General features: G+C 41.1%; 1 protein-coding gene across 1 annotated transcript; it reads right to left on the reverse strand.

Annotated features, from left to right (window-relative positions):
• Positions 1-144: 144 nt before the first annotated feature.
• LOC139448307 (uncharacterized) lies at positions 145-20,360 on the reverse strand. Its single transcript, XM_071229857.1, has 6 exons — positions 20,182-20,360; positions 12,106-12,287; positions 9,926-10,171; positions 8,181-8,308; positions 5,454-5,523; positions 145-4,664 (listed from the first exon to the last, which is right to left on the reverse strand). Exons 1-6 carry the CDS (start codon positions 20,288-20,290, stop codon positions 4,488-4,490), a joined length of 912 nt encoding a protein of 303 aa, XP_071085958.1. The 5' UTR covers positions 20,291-20,360; the 3' UTR covers positions 145-4,487.
• Between the last annotated feature and the right edge of the window lie 1,815 nt (positions 20,361-22,175).

Genomic DNA, 22,175 nt, shown 5'->3' on the forward strand with positions numbered 1-22,175 from the left:
GCGTAGAAAAATACCTTTACTTCGGTTTATGTAGGTCAGTATAGTAAAAAGGCAATGGTGATGTACAGCTAGATATATTCCTGGGACCCGTTCCACAAAGCGATCTTAGCGCTAAGACTGTCGTAAGTCAGTGTTAAAGAATGGGAGTTACGATCGACTTAGCGCTAAGATCGCTTTGTGGAACGGGGCCCTGGACAGCGTTCACTGACATAAGTGATGGGAAGCACGACTAGATTCCTGGACCATGTCTTGCATGTCGTTACTCCCTGAAAACAATAACCAAGGTCATACGTAGACAAGAGCCGTTGCTGAATCATTAAACGGCCCTACGAGATGTCCAACACATCACCACAGCCTGCACGCTACAATTGTCTCCACCCAAGTACTGGCTCAATTATACTGTGAAGATCCGGGGTAGACTAGGTCTTCAGCAACCCATGCTTGCCATACAATGCGACTAACGGTTTCGGGTGGTCAGACTCGCTGAATTGGTTGATGTATGCCATCGTATCCCAATTGCGTGGATCGATGCTCATGATGTCAATCACTGGATTGTCTAGTCCAGACTCGATTATTTACAGACCGCCGTCATATAGCTGGAATATTGCTGAATGGGGCGTTAAACAACAAACAAACCCAAACTGGCTCAACTCCAAACTGAAATGGGGTTAATATGTTACTTTTAGTTCAAAACAAACCTTAATGATCATCCGTACACACAATTAACACAAAAATATTCCCCAAACTTCACATATAGGGATGATTTGACGTCACATTTGAGAAAATAAAAGTCACTGTCCCCACTGAATTCGCTTAACTTCAATATACTTAACATAGTTGTCTTCTTTCCCGAATGTCCCAGGTTGTTCAGATGTACTCTGATGTACTGTGGGATGTATCCTGAGTAGATGACATGATTGACGAGTCAGTACAATCTTGCACCAGGGGCTGCCTGATACCATTAAACACAACGGACAATCCAAACCTCAATGGAGGAAACATAATTATAACCAGTCAACGCTAGATAACAATATATAACTAACAGGTAATATTAACATATACATAATAAACATTAGTCTGTAAAAATGTATAGACACACTTAAACAACTGGAGATCAAATCAGATACTGTTGACATTAATGTCCGTACGGTAACTCTTGCGTAAGCAGGATCCATCTGCCATTTTGAAGCCATTCTTGAATATGTAAAGGCAATCTTTTCAATTATTGTCCTGAGGTTTGTGTAAATACATCGTTCACTTGAGGGTATAAAATGAGTTTGCCTCTAATTTAACATCATGATGTAAAAAACATTAATCAGTCTCAAACAAAACAATTGCCCGCAGCGGAAGCTGGAAACAAATTTAGTGAGTGAGTTTGGTTTTACGCCGCACTTAGCAATATTCCAGCAATATCACGGCGGGGGACACCAGAAATGGGCTTCACACATTGTACCCATGTCGGGAATCGAACCCGGGTCTTCGGCGTGACGAGCGAACGCTTTAACCACTAGGCTACCCGACCGCCCCTGGAAACAAATTTAGAGCCAGGAGGTTTGATGATGATGTTATCACTAAAAGAGTTACTGTACGTACATCTGTAAAAGTAGGTGAACGTAGGAAGCATCATACTGGTACTGCGAACCAACAAACCTGTTCCCTCAAGGCACCAAATACGAAAGGTGACAAGTGTTCACTGTGTTGGGCACATGTGTTCCAAGTGTTAAAGGTTCCTCAAGGTTTGGGGCACATATGTATCAAGTGTTAACAAGCTCTTCACTGTGTTGGGCACGTATGTTCCAAGTTTTAAAAGGCTTTTCGCTGATTTGGGCACATGTTAGAGTATGTGTATGATGTTTAACACAGACTTAAAAACGACTCGTGGCAATCGGATGTTCAGATATTTAATGGACGCGGTGTGCAAAACAGGAGTTGTTTTTTCACATGATGGTTCGCTATACCAGCTTAAACTACACATATTGCAAGCTATGAATAATACTGATAACAATAAGCATACAGTTCACTTTATGACAACATCTCATAACGTTACTTGACAGAATATAGGCAAGAAATACCCTTCCTCGAAAGTGAACCAACACAACCCATTACAAGATCGCTTTACAATAGTTGGTGAATAGTTTTAGAAATATAATATAATTAAACATCAAACAAATTAAGCTGTTGTCTTTTGAAACACATAAAACAGTTTTCAAGAAATGAACTCAAAACCGAAATTTGAAATCACAACAGTAATAAAACGTTTCTTAAACTTCAAGTTCAATCATAACATAAGTTGAACTACTAGATGCTTGTGTGACTCATGCAATGATCACTCAAGAAATGAACTTAACCCGTGAACTCATCAAACTGATGTTCTACTTTGTGAATTCCGTTTTGCTTGATTAGCAGCTTCAGAATATCATGCCACGTCTTCTCGTCTTGTCCAAACCCCAAAGGTATGTCAAATAACCGCATTGGGTTGGAAGAGGAAGCGAAGTAACGAGTCAAGAGTGATTTGGATTTAACGCCACATCTTACTGTATTCCAGTTATTGTCAGGCTAATGTGGGAGGAAAGCCGGAGTGATACAGGTCTCGGGCGTTTTAAATTATAACAGGTCAAATCTTCAAAGTGTAAGAATAAACAGAAGCAGACCAATGCTTCATTGTACATGCATTACATTAATCTTCTGAAGTCTATCGTACACGATAGGTGATCAATAACAGCTATCGGGAGAAATGTAAACTGTCTACATGATACGACTTGAATAATTATTAATTTCTAAAGAGGGCATTATTTGTTCCGATCGCACTAGAAGCCGCTATATGTAGTACTAAAGTCCCTAACACTGAAAAAATCTATGTACATTTTGATTTCGAAGCGGTTTCAACGCGTGCTAACATATTGCACTGCGGAGAAGGAACAAGCGACTACAGCATCTTATGGACAATAATTCATTAATAATGTACATGATATAGTGGTATCCTAAAAAACATCGGTTATTGAGGTCTCACATACACAATATGACAAACGTATGCCTGTATATTCCGCTACGGCTATCCTAACTACAATACTTTAACATAGAAACGAGGCCCTCATGTGAAATATGATTTTTAAAAGCCTACAAGGAGTTACAGCAATTATGTTTATAACGTTATTCCTTTTCAAATTTTGCAGCCTGATAATGTGTTTCATCTTTGCATAGCACTATGACATGTTGCATAATATCAAATATTTTGGTAAATATTAAGCAAATCCAAATTTTACCAACCCGGATGACGACAATCTGCACCTAATACCGTGCTCACAATAATATCCTTTGTGTTGTGTGCGAGTATGTGAGTTGTGTTCACACTGCCTTGAACATCATTTTACCGAGTCATCATAATTTGGGAGGGAGACCCAGAAGTGGTGTAGATCTTAGATTTAGATTCGAACTCCCTACCATAGGTTCCCGATAACACAAAAGGACGCACAGGGGCAGATCCAGCATTTCAAAAAGGGAGGGGTCCAAAATATCAAAATCCTCTCTGTCCCATTTACTGCCATCTTCCCGAGGCAAGCGAGTTAACAACTATGAAACTAGGCTGGTATTATGGAGTTACCTTTTGACTGGACTAACGAGTCTATGCATGGTCGCGCAGATTTCGGTCGATTGCAGTGTTTGCAAGTATCTGCACCGCCAAAACGTTGTCAACAGATATTTTCCGAACCTTTTCATGTTTTTGATAAAGGTGCCCGCGTGATTTGATGGACTTCGCAATGTATGACCCGTTTTATCCCAACATAGATCTTGATTAACGATCAGATCGTTTTGACTGGGCGCCACCGTTTTGTTTGAAACAATTACAAGTGATGGAATCTGATTGGTCCATAACTCGTAATAACAACTGGTGGCGCTACGATCGAGCCCAGGAATTCCAGCCAAGTTCGGCAAGGGTGGAAACTGGACTTTTAAAGTCAGTTAACTCTCTTGCCTCGGGAAGATGATTTAATGCCTACAACATAAGAATCTTGCACTTGGTTTTTCATATGGACCAGTTGAAATTTGCAATTTTAAAGGGGATTGGTATATGTTATAAGACCTAGTGAACTAAAAATGTTTCAAACGCTGCTGTGACGCAAGTCTGCACAGCAATTTGTGCCTTCCTTTGTCAAACTGCAAACAGCGTTATCCTTCGTCAGGCTCCAACAGACGTCAACCATCTGCTGACGGTGACAGTGATTTGCAGACGACAGGATGTGCTGTTGATCTACAGAAGGCTAGCGACAACTGTGAAAAGGTGGGATCTCATTGATCATTTGTCAAGAAAACATAAACTGTGGAATGAAGCCTTACGGAAATGGACCCTGTGTTGTCGTCTGCTGATGTGTTACCTGCCACCTAACATCCGGTCACGGGATATTCCAATGGAGACATATTGAGAATATCAACAGAACTTATGTGACTATAACACTGGGCCGATAATCCGAATACAATGGAGCGTGATTTCAAAGGAAAACGATCGAGTTCCTTGTACCATGTTTCGGACTTAGATCCTCATATGTGACTTCGCTGATTTTCTTCTGTGCCTTCAACATTCCCTGATATCGCAGGCTCATGAGGTAGTCGGAGTGAAACTTGCCGTCAGTGTAGTCCATGAATCGCCTGTAGTCGTCCTGCAACGCCTGGAAAATTAGGAAAAATAAACAAAAATAAGTATGGGCATTGCTCTTTTTCCAAAGAAACCACTCCTGGGAACAGGGACACAGTTACATTTAGTCATCGACATTTTGTTTTGTTTGTTTTTTGTTTAACGCCGCACTCAACAGTATTCCAGCTATATGACGGCGGTCTGTAAATAATAGAGTCTGGACCAGACAATCCAGTGACTGACATCATGAGCATCGATCCACGCAATTGGGATCGATGGCATGCATCAACCAAGTCAGCGAGCCTGACCACCCGATCCTGTTTGTCGCCCCTTACGACAAGCATGGGTTGCTGAAGACCTATTCTATCACGGATCTTCACGGGTCTAAATCGTCAACAGTACGTAAAGGAATTCAGAACGCCAGATTAATTGTTCTAGTTCTTGTTCATGGACATCATTTGTTTCTTTCGTCAACGCGGACGTGCATGTGTCTGCGGAGGCCACTGTCTACGGTTTCTTAGCATCTGAACTTGAAACAGACAAAATGGTTGTTTTCACGAAAACAGGTCACATCACAGAGTTGTCGAAAGAGGAATATCCCTACTCAATGAAACATTAGGTAAACTAGCGGTTTAAAAAAAAAAATCTGTTTGGAAGCCCATTCTAAGGGCGACAATTCGTCATTACTTAAGAAGTAATTGAACATGTGCTTGATGGAGAAATGTTGACCGTAAGAAGTATTCTCATGTCAGGCGGATTGAAATGAAACCGAGACGAGCTACGATATATTTACTTCTACTAATTATTACTGGTTTATAAATACCCTGAAGTCATCTTCGACTCGTTGCCTGTGTGCTAGTTCCCTGTGGTACTTCGTCTCTAGGTTGTCGTACCTGAAACATAAGATGGTGAGGTGAAATGGGGTTTAATGTTGTGTCCAAGATTATTGCACTTATATAGCGACGAGCATGTACGTGTGTGTGTTTGTGTGGCTGCTTGTACTAGTCCGGACTGATGCCGATTTATAGTGCTAGCTCACTGAGATACCATGCCGCAGTTTAACATGAATACCCCACTCAGAAACAGCATACTGACTCCGAGCCGACCAGTCCTTGTTTTAGCCCCTTAATGCCGAGCGCCAGACAGGGTAACAACAAGTACAATCTACTAACGTCTTTTGGTATGACGCGGTCGGGGATCGAACCCCAGACTTTCCGCTCTCCGGGCGGACGCTCTACCACTAGACCACGGAGGCGCTCTGAAACATAAAATTGGTCACGTGAGAGGAGGTGGGTGTACGATGCCCAACACTCAGCCAGGTAACCGCGCCGATACTCACTTCAGTTAGATCTCACGACGAGCAATTGGGTGAAGTGACCAATTCTGCAATGGGTGACTGGCAATTGTCAATATCAGCGACACGCTGGGCGTGGTTCAACGTCTATGTCTTAATCAATAGGGGTGGTCGGGTAGCCTAGTGGTTAAAGCGTTCGCTCATCACGCTGAAGATCCTGGTTCGATTCCCGACATGGGTACAATGTGTGAAGCTCATTTCTGGTGTCCCCCGCCGTGATGTTGCTTGAATATTGCTAAAAGCGGCACAAAACCATACTCACTCACTCACTAACTTAATCAATATCATTGAAAGGGGAGGTAAATGAGTACAAAGACATAGAAGAAATCCCCATAAAAAGTATGCGATAATTCTCAAGAAAAAAACCCTAACATAGTTAACTTCTGACATTAAACATTCGTGCCTACAAGAACCCGTATGTGAATAGTAAAATAATATTCTTGATCTCAATGTTCCATGTGTACCCTTAGGAAGTGCTATGAAAAAACTAACAACGGAAAATTTCAAAGATAATTTCCAAAAACGAAACATTAATTAACTTGGAATGAGAACATGACACGTTTTATTTTAACTACATATGAAATATGAAAATAGAAAACAAACACATCATGAAAACAAAATTATTAACATGTTTTCAAAACGATGACTTTCTGAAACATTTGTTCTTATTTTCATGGAACAAAAGGTATTGAGTTGACACAATCCTAGCGGAAGACGTGAAAAATGTTTAAAATTTTAACTTAATGGAAAGGTATAAACACTCTTTTGTTGGCATATGTGCTAGCAACACATGTTACGTTGTCTAGAATTGATCGAACAATTATGTTAGTGACACAATGGCTCATTCGTCACCACTCGCCCCTTTCCGTAACCTGCAAGAAGGCTTGTCCCGGAATAACACGAGCTGGTCACGAATGACAATGGCTGGACGGAATGGCATAAAACTGGTTTTGCATGCATACAGCGGTGAACTTATTTTTTTAAATTATTAATCTTTTCAAAGTAATAGTTACATTGTCGTAATATTATTATATAATGTAGTAGATCGGTGGAGACAGCGGATATTGTTAAAATCGAAACCAAGTTGACCAATGCTGTGAGTTCGCGGTTTGAATATAACCACGAATCATACTTCTCTATGAGAGTTACCTCCCCCACGCTTTGCCAACTGCATGTTTCCTCCTGCAGCCTGACACGTCAATTATTCACGCTGTACAACAGCGTTCATAACGCGCTACAAACAGAGTCAACGTTTCCCGCCTGTCCCCATGACAGTGCTTGGCTCCCTTTGGTCATTGAGTCTGACTAACGTGTGTAGTGTAATAATTTACAGTTAGGAATGTTTAAAAAATATTTTTATGATGATTTATGCATTTCCTTTGTACACATCATTAATACGTATGGGAGATAAAGATAAGGTTTCTGTTCAGAGTTTGTTTACAACTTTACAACTTTTACTCATCCCCATGTAACTTTCTCAAACCAAAAATAAATAAAGCACGGCGCACAGAAGAAAATTGTGATATCTCCTTAGAGACATTGCTAAATGAAACTGGATCCCGCGACCACTGTGGCAATCGAATGACATCATTAATCTCTCTGCCACTGAAGCTGTTCCTCTTCTACTTACATTTGCAGTCTTTTCACGAGGTTCGCTTAACGAAAACAATCTTAGCTCTACTTACACTGGCAGTCTTTTCGCTAAACTCTCTTAACGAAAACAATCTTAGCTAAGTCTTTTCTCGAAGCTGTCGTAGCGCTACGTTATCGTACGACAAACATTAAGACAGGACCCGTCTTAGGAGTTTACGACAGGTAAAATGGCAGCCAAAAAGACGGCATGTTGACGAAAACGATTTGACAATATACAGTCTACTGTATCATTTCAGACCACAAGACCGAGTGTCAAGAACAGTGTTTTTGACAGTGGCAATATACGTCATTTCGACAATAGCCCGCCTGGGTATTACTCTTTACAAAGAGAAAATAGTTGTAATTTTGATATGGATGATAAATAGAACCTAACCCTCGCGTCTTCCAACCTCCAGTATATCAAGACTTGTTGTTTATTGGCTATATGTAACTTTTTGCAACTCGTCTTGATATGGTTCATCTCGAAAAACACTCGGATGAGATTCTCTATATAATCCACACATTGCACGAAGAAGGAAACATGAGACAAAAAACTGAATATACTTTTGATTAAGTCTGTTCACTTCCTGTTGGTGAAGCCGCGCGACTCTCTCTGCTTCCTGTCTTGCGCGCTCCTCACACTGTCTGGTTGTAAAGGCAATAACTTCCTCTTCACGTTTCTTAAACATTTCCTGAAGTACAAACAGTTGTATTAGATGCAGGTAACAACTTCATACACGAGTGGATTTCTATATGTTGGTACTGATGGAACGAACGTCACAAATGCAGTCATGATTCAGATGGTATATTATATACAATAGTGAGTCTTGTCCGCAATATTCCAGCTATATCATGGCGTCTGTAAAAATCAAATCTGGACCTGGCAAATCAGTGGTTTGCAGTATGATGAACTATCATGCCGTTATCGTTTGTTGTTTAACGCCGCACTCAGCAATATTCCAGCTATATGACGGCGGTCCGTAAATAATCGAGTCTGGACCAGACAATCCAGTGATTGACATCATGAGCATCGATCCACGCAATTGGGATGGATGACATGCATCAACCAAGTCAGCGAGCCTGACCACCCGATTCCGTTAGTCGCCTTTTACGACAAGCATAGTCACCTTTTTACGGCAAGCATGGGTTGCTGAAGACCTATTCTAACCCGGATCTTCACGGGTCCGTTGGTGTGCGCTGACAGTGTACCTAGTAACCGCCTATACTTATCTCAGTCGACCCTCAACACAAATATTTAGGTGCTGGTTACCAATTCTGCATTGTAAACTCCACGTAATTATTGTCAAGATAAGCGGCACATTTAAGAGGCAATGTAACCCACTGACGACATGGAAGTAATAAATGGGGAGTAACACGCCGGAATCTATAGATGCTCTTTGTACAGTCAGTCTCCTGAATATAACTGAAATTCTGTTGAAAGCGGCGTTAAACCACTCATTATATCAATTGCTGATAATGCATCCAGGCCAAAGTTGTCGAGTTAAAGATCATTGCACTTATGTAGCGACGTGTATGCACGCGTGTGTGTGGCTGCTTGTACTAGTCCGGACTAATGCTGGCTGTACAGCGCTAGCCCACTGAGATACCATCAGTTGAAACATGGATACCCCACACAGATACAGTGCAATATATTAACGCCGCAATATTTCAGCTATTTGACGTCTGGAACAGACAATCCAGTGTTTGACATCGTGTGCATCAATTTACGCAATAGGGATATGTTAACTCCAGCGCGTCTGACGGGAGACACTGAGTGCTGACAAGTCCTTGTTTGATCCCCTAATGGCGGACGGCTCGCACGGTAACAATAAGTACCATCTTTTAACACTCTGGATGCCGAGGTTTTTTTCTGACGCGAATTTTCCTAAGATCGGAAAAGTGAAGGTTGAGCGAGAATTGCGCTCACGCGGCACTGGATATACCTCTGGCTACATAATTACGCAGAGGTGGAGAATATCAAATTTCCAATTTGATGGTGTAAAGTAAACTGGAAATATTAAACCGGTTTTAAAAAAATACACTTCTAAGTGTTGTCCGAGAATTTATTCTGCGTTGAAAAACAGTAAATTTCTCAATTTTTTATCGTACATCGAACGGCTCGCACGGTAACAACAAGTACCATCTTTTAACGTCTTTTGGGATCGAATCACCGTCTTTCCGCTCTCCGGGCAGGCGCTCGATCCACTAAACCACTGAGGCTGTCCGCGAGATTTATAAAAATACCATACGTACATATGTATCAGCAAACAAACACACAGAAAGGAAAATACATAGCTCTCAGGATTTACCCTTGCTGCCTTCAGAGCCTGTGCTACGGCCCGCTCTTTTTCCAAAGCAAACTCATTTCTCAAGCTTTTCCTGAGCGCTGTGCATGCGTCAGCAATGGCTATTTCCTTCAGTCTTTCGCAGTCCTCCCATTGCTGCTTGAGGGCTTCCTCCTTCTCTTTCTGTAATTTCTTCGTCAGTTCCTTTATTCGTTCCTCCTCTGCTCTGTCCCTCTGTTCTGATACTCTCTGAGCCAAACGCTCGAAGTACTTACATAAAAGAAACATCTCATGAAATCGTGTTCGTCTATAAATGTCTAATAAGGTAAATCAATATAAATGTAACGTTTTCTACGATAAAGTCCAAGATCATTGAAATTATGAAATGATGATCAAATATATTCTGAGTGAGTGAGTGAGTGAGTATATGTGTGGGGGGTAGGCCGGAAGTGACGCAGGTCTCAGGCGTGTACCACCTTGGTGAAACCCACCAGCACGGGTATGGTGCTGACAAAACTAGAAACATATATATGATCGGGGTGAACCAGGATTTGAACCCACAATCATATAGGTTTCTAACATCCCCCAAGTGACGCAACTCGCAACTCTACACAGCGAATTGCGGCGCCTTGGACAACTGGGCCACTCCCGAACCAACATATATTATTCGGATGGTAAATAGGGGGGTGAAGGACACGTATCCATATTGTTTCACACCCCCAGCGACCCATGCTTGTCGTAAAGGGCGACAAAAGGGATCGGGTGGTCAGACTCGCTGACTTGGTTCATGCATGTTATCACATCCCATTTGTGTGGAACGATGCTCATGATGTTAATCACTGAATTGTCTGGTCAAGACTCTTTCATTTACAGACCGGCGTCAAAAAGCAGGAATATTGCTAAGTGTAGCGTTAAACAACAAGCAAATAAATCATATTCATGTCATCGAGCGACCTGGCAAAATTATTATTCACATACCGCAGTCACGCAGTCGTGAGGGAGAATGTCAACTTCGTCAGGCTACGAGATAACAGGTTATTTGACATGGGAAAACATTACCTACGTAGTATGTATTTACTTAGTGATTTCAATGCACGAAGGGGTGGCGGGGTAGCCTAGTGATTACAGCGTTCGCTCGTCACGCCCAAAGCCCGGTTTCATTCCCCACATTGGTAAACTGTGTGAAGCCCATTTCTGGTGTCCCCTGCAGTAATATTGCTGGAATATTGCTAAAAGCGACGTAATACCATACTCTTGTCTTTCCAGCACTGTAGCTCGGAGGTGATGCCGCAACAGTGGGTTACTGAAGGACGCCTGCATCACTCCTCAGCTGTTTGGCAGTGCTCAGCAGTTAGTTCGCATGTTGGTTTTGTCGAATATTTGTTGGGCGGAAGGGTACCGTAGGTCCGATTCCCCATATGGGTATCATGTGTGAAGCCCATTTGTAATAATGCTGAACATTGATGAAAGTGGCGTGAAGGCACACTCACTCACACCAATCTCATTATACTCAGATCTCTCTTCTCGCTATGGCTATGGCTATGGCTAACAAACATCTGAGGACATGCCATTAGAAGTCGCGTTAAAACGACCATTCGCGAACTTGTACCGACCAATGAAATGACTAACATAAAGTTGACAAAAGGTTATCATAAAGGTGTGTTCTCGAGCTTTACGGCGCTAGTTTCAAACTGTCCAATTCCATTTCAGACTACCCTTTGCAAAATATTTTGACAGTGCTCGATTCAAAATTGGAAAACAGATCAAACCAAAATAATGGAATGTCTAATAGATGGCCGAGATTGTATGTCAGTCCTTTCCACGGGCTATGGAAAGTCTCTTCCGTTTCAAATGTTTATCCCCATGAAACGAGTAACAGACGATGATTTTGACGGAATCAGTTGGACATCCCGTAACGGTCGTTCGGAATATCCTGTGTCGAACTTTTCGAGGTTGTGTGTTTAGAAATCACATTCCGACTGTCACTTTCCTGATCTGGTAAGAGGACGCTCTGATTGGTCGGATGAAAGGTCGTTCTAACGTGAACCGTAATGGGATGTCCACATATCATTGTTTACCGGTAGTGAGAACTAAGATCTAATTTTAATGAGATTTCACTCACACGCGTATACATAGTTCATATTTGCCACAAGACCAGGAAACTCAAATACGTTACTGGAGGAAGATTCCTCATGTCTGCTGACCTCTTTCTGAGTTTGCAAAGCCCGCCTCCGCTCTGCGTCCTTCTGGTCCTTCATACGCTTGAGCGCTGCACGCAGTTCTCGTGTTGCACGTGCTTCTGCTGCGTCCACGGCATCCTGGATAGCCTTTTCCCGCTCTTCCTTTGAGTCGTCTGTCTGAACTGTGAGCATGCGCCCGCCAAGCTCTGAAATGGCGGTTTGGTTTGAATCTTGCTTCTAATTTGGTCTATCTACAGTATCCACACACAGGTGCATGCCGGTTAGTGGGTAGTGAGGTTAAACTGTGGGTACAGTAACGGAACTGAAAATCTTTAGTTTAGGTGCACATGTTAATACAGTGTCTTTGTGACGGATATTATGAACAAAGTCCCATGCGGTCGGTCTACGATTGACATACAATCGACTAAGTAGTCGAATCTACGAAGAATGCCAATCTGATCCAGTGAGTTAAGATTTAACGTCACATCGGCAATATTTCAGCCATATCGTGACGAAATCTGATTCAGTACGTCACCTAGTACAAGCATGGATACTCAGTGTTAGAAATTGGCACTAGTCCTGTAGTCCTTGCCAAACTGCCCACTACTTAAGGAACCATAAGTACAATTACTCATTTGCCATATTAAGGGTTCTGCTACATGTTATCATTATAAGGTCTAGTGGACTAACACTGTTAGTTTCTATCGATGGTACTGGGGTCTATTTCAACCTGGAATCCTGAATACAAGAGTACTAAAACTGTCCAACTCATGTATGTTCTTGAAATTATAACCAGTCGTTTGTCAGAATGAAGGGCGATTTTACGTCAATGTCAGCAATACTACCTATTTAATACGATGCATGTAAGTAATCGATTCTGGACCAGACAAACTAAAGGTCGACAGTATGAGCGAAGATCAACAGCGATGAAGCAAGATTACACAGTCAGATCCAGCTGTTTAGTCCTCTCCTTGACGCCCGGGCAACCACTAAAGGACCATTTGCCATCCGTCGAAGTTGTGACCGTCCGACGCTCATGCATGGTCGTACATGGGGCCATTTGTCCCGGAAATCCCATGAGGATTTCCTATGTTTGAACACAAATTTGACATTTTTCAATATCAAGTTGACCCGTGAAGATCCGGGGTAGAATAGGTCTTCAGCAACCCATGCTTGCCGTAACAGGCGACAATGCTTGTCGTGAGAAGCGACTAACGGAATCGGGTGGTCAGGCTTGCTGACTTGGTTGATGCATGTCATCTATCCCAATTACGTGGATCGATGCTCATGATGTTATCACCTGATTGTCTGGTCCAGACGCGATTATTTACAGACCGCCGTCATATAGCTGGAATATTGCTATGCGCGGCGTTAAACAAACAGACAAAATCATCCTTTTTGATGCGTCTACCCAGGAGAAGCCTTTGTCCTGTGAATTTCAAGAGAAATTGTTTGAACACGTCAAGTATATTCCTTTATGATACTAATCGTGCATTTTGCTGCAGACCCTGATGTGATATCCACGGTACAACAAATCATGTTTATATTCTTAACAAATAATCACTTCACAATATGTGCTAGTTTTTAATATTCAGTTGTAAACGACCGTTTATGAATTAAGGTGAAACAGGGTAACACTTTAGATTGACTCCGTCTCCACATGTCACTATAGTTGTCGCAGCGAACATTGATCCGGGAACCAGACCGGAAGCAACAGGTTGGACCGTCGCTTCTATCATTTCAAAAGGAGAGTTATTGCCCTTTGGAACAAAAACGATCGCCCATTGGCCTCCTCTATTTATTACATGCTCACAGCTCGGACAGGAGGGTCAAGAGGAGACAAGCAAAAGTGATCCAAGAAGAAAAGATGACAGCAACACAACTGGGTTAATAAAACTGAAAATAGCTCAATTCATATAAAGTGAACAGCAGAACCTGAAAATAAAACAGAGGTCGGACAGATAAGCAAGGCAACATAAATGGATAAACACATTAACTATATAAAGCTTCAAAGACTGGTGGTGAAAAACAGTAATCACAAAACTGAAAAGATACAGAAGATATACTAAATCAAAGTACGTTTTGGTGAAAGGGTTAAAATTAAGGGTTTGATTGTTATATCTTTAAGCAGTTCGGATCAGAGAAGGACTGTATCCGTCTCCTGATACACATAAAGAAAATAAGTTATAACTAGTAATACATATATTGAAGATGATTCCGTGGTGTTTTAAAGTTTAACCAAACACAAGAAAAATAGGCCACGCCCACTGACGGACTGCTGTTTCTGACTGGCTGATAATGGAATGGGTGGGGCTTGTCCTGCATTATTGCGCTAAACGATGTCACAAATAGCCGATTTTGTGTTGTCTACAGGTTCAACAGTTGTTGTTTGCTTTACATGATAATATAAGCAGTCTGTGAAGTTATTACTGTTGACTTATTTATTGACATCAAAATAGGTTTGTTTATTTTTGCGTTTATGGAGTTATAAACGTAAAAAACAGTTGTGCACACTTTGGGTAAATTTACACAGTGACGCAAAAGATAATGAAGTCATTTTTAATTTGCTGCACCGGAATCTCATCGAAGGTCTTTTGACATAGCAACACCAGATGATAAAGGTTTAAAACTCACAGCTTTCCCGATGAGTTTAAAACTTGTATCGACGAGTGTTGTTCAAAAGACGGGAGGGCGAGATTCTTTTTATCATACAAAATCATTCTTCCAACTGTTTATAAACAGTAATAACCCTTTTCTTGGGAGGAAAAAGTACACTTTCAGCTTCAGTCGCAGAAAGATTAGTGATGATAATCTGATTATGGCGTCATGGTAACTGGTGACGTCACAATGGTTTGCAAACCATTGTGATGCAATTCATTTTATTACTTCCCCGTGAAGAGATCACCCGTTTAATAAACATACAGCTGTATTACACATTGTGTAATACCAAAACGCGTGCTTATGTACTCTCGGAACACGTTTCACGAACAAATATTGAAAGCTCTCAACATCCCTTGGCTTATTCAACGACATTGCGTGTGGAGATGATAGATCACTGAGAGAGGCTTATGAACACACGATGACCCCAGCAACCTTGTTGCTAGGTTGACGTCACATGGCATTGTTTCGCCGTAGGATCTTGCAACAAAATTCCAAAAATTACATTGGGTATTGTGACGTCATTGTGCAAGGCCCCGTTCTACAAGGCGATCGTACGGTAGCGCAACAACAGTCGTTGGTCTAAGTTAAAGTATATGAGTTGCGATAACCTTAACGCTACGATAATTTTGTGGAACGGACGCCTGAATTCTGAAGGTGGACCGTTGGATGGTATTAAATTCATACGTTTCAACTTTTGACGTATTTGAAGTATTACTGTGTTAAACAAGTTGGATTATGCGGTGGGTCGTGTAGGTGTCAGCCTATTCACACTCAACAGTATAATTCTAAAAACGTTATAAATGGCCAGTAATAAATAAAATACTAAACTCGCTCCCGTGTAAAACCAATTTTATGAAACTCGTCAATAGTTGTGGTATCTGACTCGCTTTCGCTCGTCAGATACCAGAACTATTCACTCGTTTCATAAAATTTGTATTACACGGGAGCTCCTTTAGTATTCTATACATAGCAATATCTCCTAGGATTTGTCGCTTGATGTCACGTGGTATCTCCCGCGGAAGGCAGTTTTGGATGGTGAATAAATGTTTCTCCAGTTGACCGTCTTAAAAATACCCCGTCATATTAGTTACAAGCAGTGAATAATAGCAACTGAGAGATACGGGGGGCGTTCAATACGTTTTGTAACTTGGGCATTTGTGTTTACACAAACAATATCAACTTGTGGCAGGTGTGACACTAGTCAAAACATCAGGTTGACACGTGTCAAAACAAGTTCCAGACACAACAATAAGTTAGATGTGATGGCTTCATTCACCAAGGGTGGTCACAATCATGGATTCTCTCAAACATGAACAACGCGCTGAAATAAAGTTCCTCACCAAGGACGGATGCAAAAGCAAAAGAAATCCATATGTGAATGTGGATTCGAACAGTTAAATCACCCACCCTACAGCCCAGACTTAGCCCCCAGTGACTATTTCCTGTTCCGGCAAATGAAATCTGCCCTACGTGGAAGACGCTTCCAGGATGACGGGGACATAGAGGCTGCCACAGAGGCGTAGTTAGAGGGCCAATCTGCGGATTTCTATAAAAAAAAAAAGCATGAAGGACAAATGGAATATGTGTATTGAGGTGAATGGAGATTATATTGAAAAATACAAGTGCAAAAGATATTCTGCGACTTGGTCTTATGTCTTATGTTTAAATTCAAAGAACCTTTTAATTGTAAAAAAATAAATGTTATTAAGAAACTCTGTACATTCTGTAATGTCATTATGAAAACTGTCAAATCTTCCATGTAAACCATCCCGCCATCTTATGTATTTACTGTTTTCATAATTTGTACCTCATATGCCGAGGATCCCGGCCTGAGCGTAAACAAAGTTCTGTTCTGTTCTGTGCAAAACTTATTGAAAGCCCCTCGTATAGCAGTCACGCCGATTAGGTTGTGTTATGGCCAGCAAGATATATTTGTACACGGATTACTGGTTGGCTTATATTGACAATCATCGCCCATATATTGATTAGTGTACAATTATGACCTTCACCAGGTAACAATGGGGCTTCTATAGACTTCGCTGGTATCCAGGGAATTGTGTGATATTACATATAACTCGTCTATCAAACCCGACCTGCAGCCCGTAAATCATTATCTTTGATCAGCGTATACAAGAACGTCAATATGTCAGACGACATCGGTAGTCTGTACCCATTGTTAACGGTTTCAGGGAGACACACTGTCTGGTTTATTAATAATAGGGTTAGGGATATATCGATTTGTCTCTTATTGTGACGCACACGGATTACGTTATTGTATCCGTGTTGGAAATGAATTGGTTGACATGTAGGTAATAACTTTGATCGTTGTCAGATAACGTATGAAATATTTATGTAGACGGTATAGTGGATTAACACACGCCTAAACACTGCACTTAGTGATGTTAAAAATAGAAGTGTTATTTGAGTTTATATTTTTACAGTTTTACTGTATTTATCAACATTTTACAGAAAGACAAATAATGATCTCCGGGTGGTATATGGTGAGTGAGTATTGCTTTATGCCGCTTTCAGGAATATTCCAGCAATGTCACGGCGGGGCACACCAGAAAACACATAACACATTGTACCCATCTGGGGAATTGAACCCGGGTTTTCAGCGCGACGATCACCAAGTAGTACGTAAAGCCATTTTCAAGTAATTTCCAGATAAGGTTTACCTTGCTGCAATCCCAGAATCTACTATGAGTCGTTGTTTCTATCTTTGGCGCAGAAACTATAACTACTGCTATCTACATATCCTATTTCTTACAGGAAATTATTAGTTGATAAGATATGTTGTAGTATTCTGTATTGGAACCACTGTAAACTAGTATCATTTGTGCATCTGAAAGAAATATATTGTAGTGTGGTCAATCGTTAGATGTGGTAACATTCTGTCGGATGAAGTCGCATTTTGTCGAGTGTTGACTTTTTTTGCAGAACGTACTTATTTACATTTTACGGTAATAGTGTTTTCCTTTGGATATTTCCAACAGATTTTGTATAATATGAATCAGTGTTGGCTTGCTGAAGGTATTGTTTTACAGAGTTATCAAATAGTTTTTAAGTAAGATCACAGATCTTTAAAGAATTAATATACATTGTAATCAAAACGATTAACACCATTACCATTGAGCTACTCACTACATCATCAATTATCAGAGTGAGTGGCTGTTCTCAAGGCTAAGGCTAATCACTGAAAATAGAGGCCGATCACGTGACCGCGAAAATCACGTTCTCATATTCACGATGCCATGGAAACAATTCGGCCTCTGTACATAAGATGGCTTCTGGACCTGACAAACCAGTGATTGATGTTATGAGCAACGTTGACACGCAATTTCGTTGAATCAACCAAATCAGCTTTTGTATTTAGTCGCCTCATACGACAAGCCTAGGTTGATGGGTGTCTTCTCTTATGTACGATTGCGCTTTTGGTTTGGTTTGTTTGTTGGTTGGTAGGTTAACGCTGCACTCAGCAATATTCCAGCTATATGACGGCGGTCTGTAAATATTCGAATCTGGACCAGACAATCCAGTGATTAATACCATGAGCATCGATCCACGCAATTGGGATCGATGACATGCATCAACCAAGTCAGCAAGCCTTAACCACCCGATCCCGATAGTCGCCTCTTACGACAAGCATAGTCGGCTTTTACAGCAAGCATGGGTTGCTGAAGACCTATTCTACCCCGGATCTTCACGGGTCCAAAACATTGAAAAAGTTGACGTTTAACGCCGCACACAGCAATATTCCAGCTATATGATGGTGGTCTGTAAATAATTGCGTCTGGACCAGACAATCCAGTGATTGACATCATGAGCATCGATCCACGCAATTGGGATACGATGACATGTATCAACCAAGTCAGCAAGCCTGACCACCCGATCCCGTTAATCGCCTCTTTCGAGAATAGTTGCCTTTTACGACAAGCATGGGTTGCTGAAGACCTATTCTACCCCAGATCTTCACAGGTCGATTGTTTTTTAGGAAACTTAAACATCACAATAGCCTTCTAATATCAAGTCTGTTCTTTTGTCCAGGGAAAACGATAACATCTGTATCAGTCACTATAATATAGATGGTTAATTTTCTGTGTATAAAACTTATCCATCATAGTCATGTGTACATAACGTCAAGCCTTTCAAAGCTAACATGACACATTGCTAGTGCTCTGAACAGGTGCTTGTACTTTGCTTACAAGGTGAAAGTTATCTCTGAAAGCTTTCAAGTAGGCTTGTTGATCCTGTTCTTGTGAAGGTATTCACTTGTCGCCTACACAATCAGTCAAAGGTTTTATGTTGTGTGGCTGCCTGTATATACCATATACATGTCAAAACGGAAAAGTAGGGCACCAGGGGTGCTTCCACAAAACGATCTTAGGGCTACATGGTCGTAACTCATTCATTAGCACTGACTTACGACAGCCGTAGATCTAATATCGCGTTGTACAAAGTGGCCCATGTGCCTGCTTTGTTCCGACATGTATATATGTAGGCAATAATGCGATCTTTGCCATACGACTATACTATAACATAGGCTTACAATGTTCGTGACGCTAATATCTCTTTGTGCAGATGGGCCAAGGATGGCAAGGGCCAAAAGCGTATTGTGTAGCTGGTGGTCCCTTCAATAGTGTTCTCTATTCTCCACAATGTGCACATGCTGGGGGTGTACAAGTGGAGGTTACAAATACATAGGAGATCTATCCAGGTAAAAAAGGAAGACATTTGAAGAAACAAGTATCTCCCCCTTCCTAAAAAAAAGATAAGAAAGTTATGTACATTTCCTGCTTGGACAAAAATGGAAGATGTTAGGAACTCTTCACGCTTTTTGGAATATTGCAGCAATATCGAAATATGGAACAGACATTTAGTTATGGGATAGAGATTTGTAGAATAGTGTTATTAACTGATGTTTCATGTAAAGATATGAATTTCTGTCATGAAATTGAACCTTCTTTCGTTCCTAAATATACTCACGAATCTTTGTCTAGGTTCTCGTCAAATTTGGTTCAGTTATTCACGTGGACCCATTAATCATAAGGCTCAGTTATTTAATTTTCAAACAATCTAAATCATTCCATGTAGAATAACAACCCAACAATTGCATATTTATGATAAAATCATAATACTTCACACATGTAAATGCTGGTTAAAAGGGGACATAAAGAAAAAAGACAAAATTACCCTAAATTATATACAGAGCTTGTGAATTGACGTTCACAAAGTGAAGAAAATAAGGTGTCAGTTACGAACTTGCGTGCAGTAACATAAAAGCTAACAAGCACGAGAGCTGATAAATGACTCCAAGCTCTCATGGGGTCAGCGACGAAGTACAAAAGTGTTTGAACCGCCACTTGAACAGATCCACTGATAAAATATCCATGAAACCTCCGAGTAGAAAACAACCATTAGTGATCCCCAAGGACTTACCTATTATTTGGCCATGTGCAACTCTTTGAGTGTCTAAAGTTGTCCGATTTAGCATCCGTTCGAGGGCTTCGAACGGGTCCCGCGTTTGTCTAATAATCCTTGTCGACATCTTGTACCGTTCACAGGCGGTAGGTGCCTTAACAAACACAAGTGTCTACTATCACAAAAGCCCCTCCGCAGTGATGAATGACAACCGGAAGTTTACGGTTGCTTGGAGCTCTGACGCGGCCTGGGGATACTATTTTCGTGACAAGAACTAATTGCATCAATTATATGATCGATGGTCTCAAAAGAAAGAGGCCTGAATTTTCAATATGACATTTGTTCGAGACATAATGGTTTTTTTGCTTGAATGTGTTCGGCTGTTCATCAGTACAAAATATATATGTATCTATGAAACCAACTGAACTGTTCTAATGTTTTGGAGGAGATATCAACATAAATCGACAATGAAATATGTTTACATCCCATACGTGAGATTCCCGAGATTGTGTTTCATTAAAAAATGGAAGGAGTATTAGTTGCCGAAAAAATAACCCATTTCAATGAGCTATAAATAAGACGGGCTGTCACTTCCAAACCTCACACATGTTACATATACTGTACTTACATTGCCCCTATTAGTAATGTGTTAATGAACGGCACGTACACTATATCCTTGACCACTGATCGCCATCTTTCACCACATAGTCTGGTCTCGTTGTTTTAGCCCAACTAACAATGGCTGCTACTTTGTGAATGTTTTCCCGATGAAAACCTGCAGTTCATCTCGTTCAAAACAGTTTCACACAACACGTGCCAGGGCCCTGCTACGACCACATTACTTCGTATATCGTTCATAATTGGGGCGCTCGGCTAGCCTAGTGGTTGAAGCGTTCGCTCATCACACCGAAGACCCGGGTTCGATTTCCGACATGGATTCAATGTGCGAAGCCCATTTCTGGTGTCCCCCGCCGTGATATTGCTAGAATATTGCTAAAAGCGGCTTAAAACCTCACCCATTCACTTACTCGTTCATAATTATTCACAAAAAATGATAGTTGTAATAGCATACAGACTAAACAGTCTGACGGGTTGGTACAATTTGTTTTATTATAAGAAACCAGTAGTATCGAATAAGAAAAAGTACAAACCCTGAATATCTTTACGAATATCCTTCACCGAAACCATGCATATATCTGAAACCCTGTGAAAACGAGTTAATATATTCCACTTTGAAACTATATCGAAGCATCAATCCTGAAACAAATGTGTTGACAGAGATGACATATTGGGAGGATATGTCGAGGTAGAGTCGCGTTCCATTTAATCATGTCATTCAAATTAAGGATTAAAGCTTTTTTTCTGAAGTTGAAACGAAAGTCAACTCACATTGATGGAGCTTAACTTGATAATTATGTTGTTGATCTTGATAACGATCAGGTCTTTTAGGTTCCATCATCTGATCTCCCCTTTTGTCACTGACAATGTTGCGAATACATATATGACATACCCTGTGGGTCTATAACTCTATAACTACTTTATCAAAAGCGTTGATTCACCACAACAATGATGTTTGTTTGTTTGTTGTTTAACGCCACACTCAGAAATATTCCAGCTATATGACGGCGGTCTGTAAATAATCGAGTCTGGACCAGACAATCCAGTGACTGACATCATGAGCACCGACCAGACAATCCAGTGATTGATAACATGAGCATCGATCCACGCAATTGGGATACGATGACATGCATGAACCAAGTCAGCGAGCCTGACCACCCGATCCCGTTAGTCGCCTCTTACGACAAGCATAGTCACTTTTACGGCGAGCATGGTTGCTGAAAACCTGTTCTACCCCGGATCTTCACGGGTACCACAACAATTAGATCTAAAGAATAGTAGATTGAGATGATATTATCCTCTAAGCATTACACAACAAATTGATAGCGACACTGTATATATTTTCTTGAGTGACCGCATTCAGATCATTGTGAATGAGCACTGTCAGCAGGTGG

This window comes from Haliotis cracherodii, unplaced genomic scaffold (genome assembly GCF_022045235.1).
Source record: "Haliotis cracherodii isolate W230 unplaced genomic scaffold, xgHalCrac1.p SCAF_7, whole genome shotgun sequence".
NCBI classification, from domain to species: Eukaryota; Metazoa; Mollusca; class Gastropoda; order Lepetellida; family Haliotidae; genus Haliotis; species Haliotis cracherodii.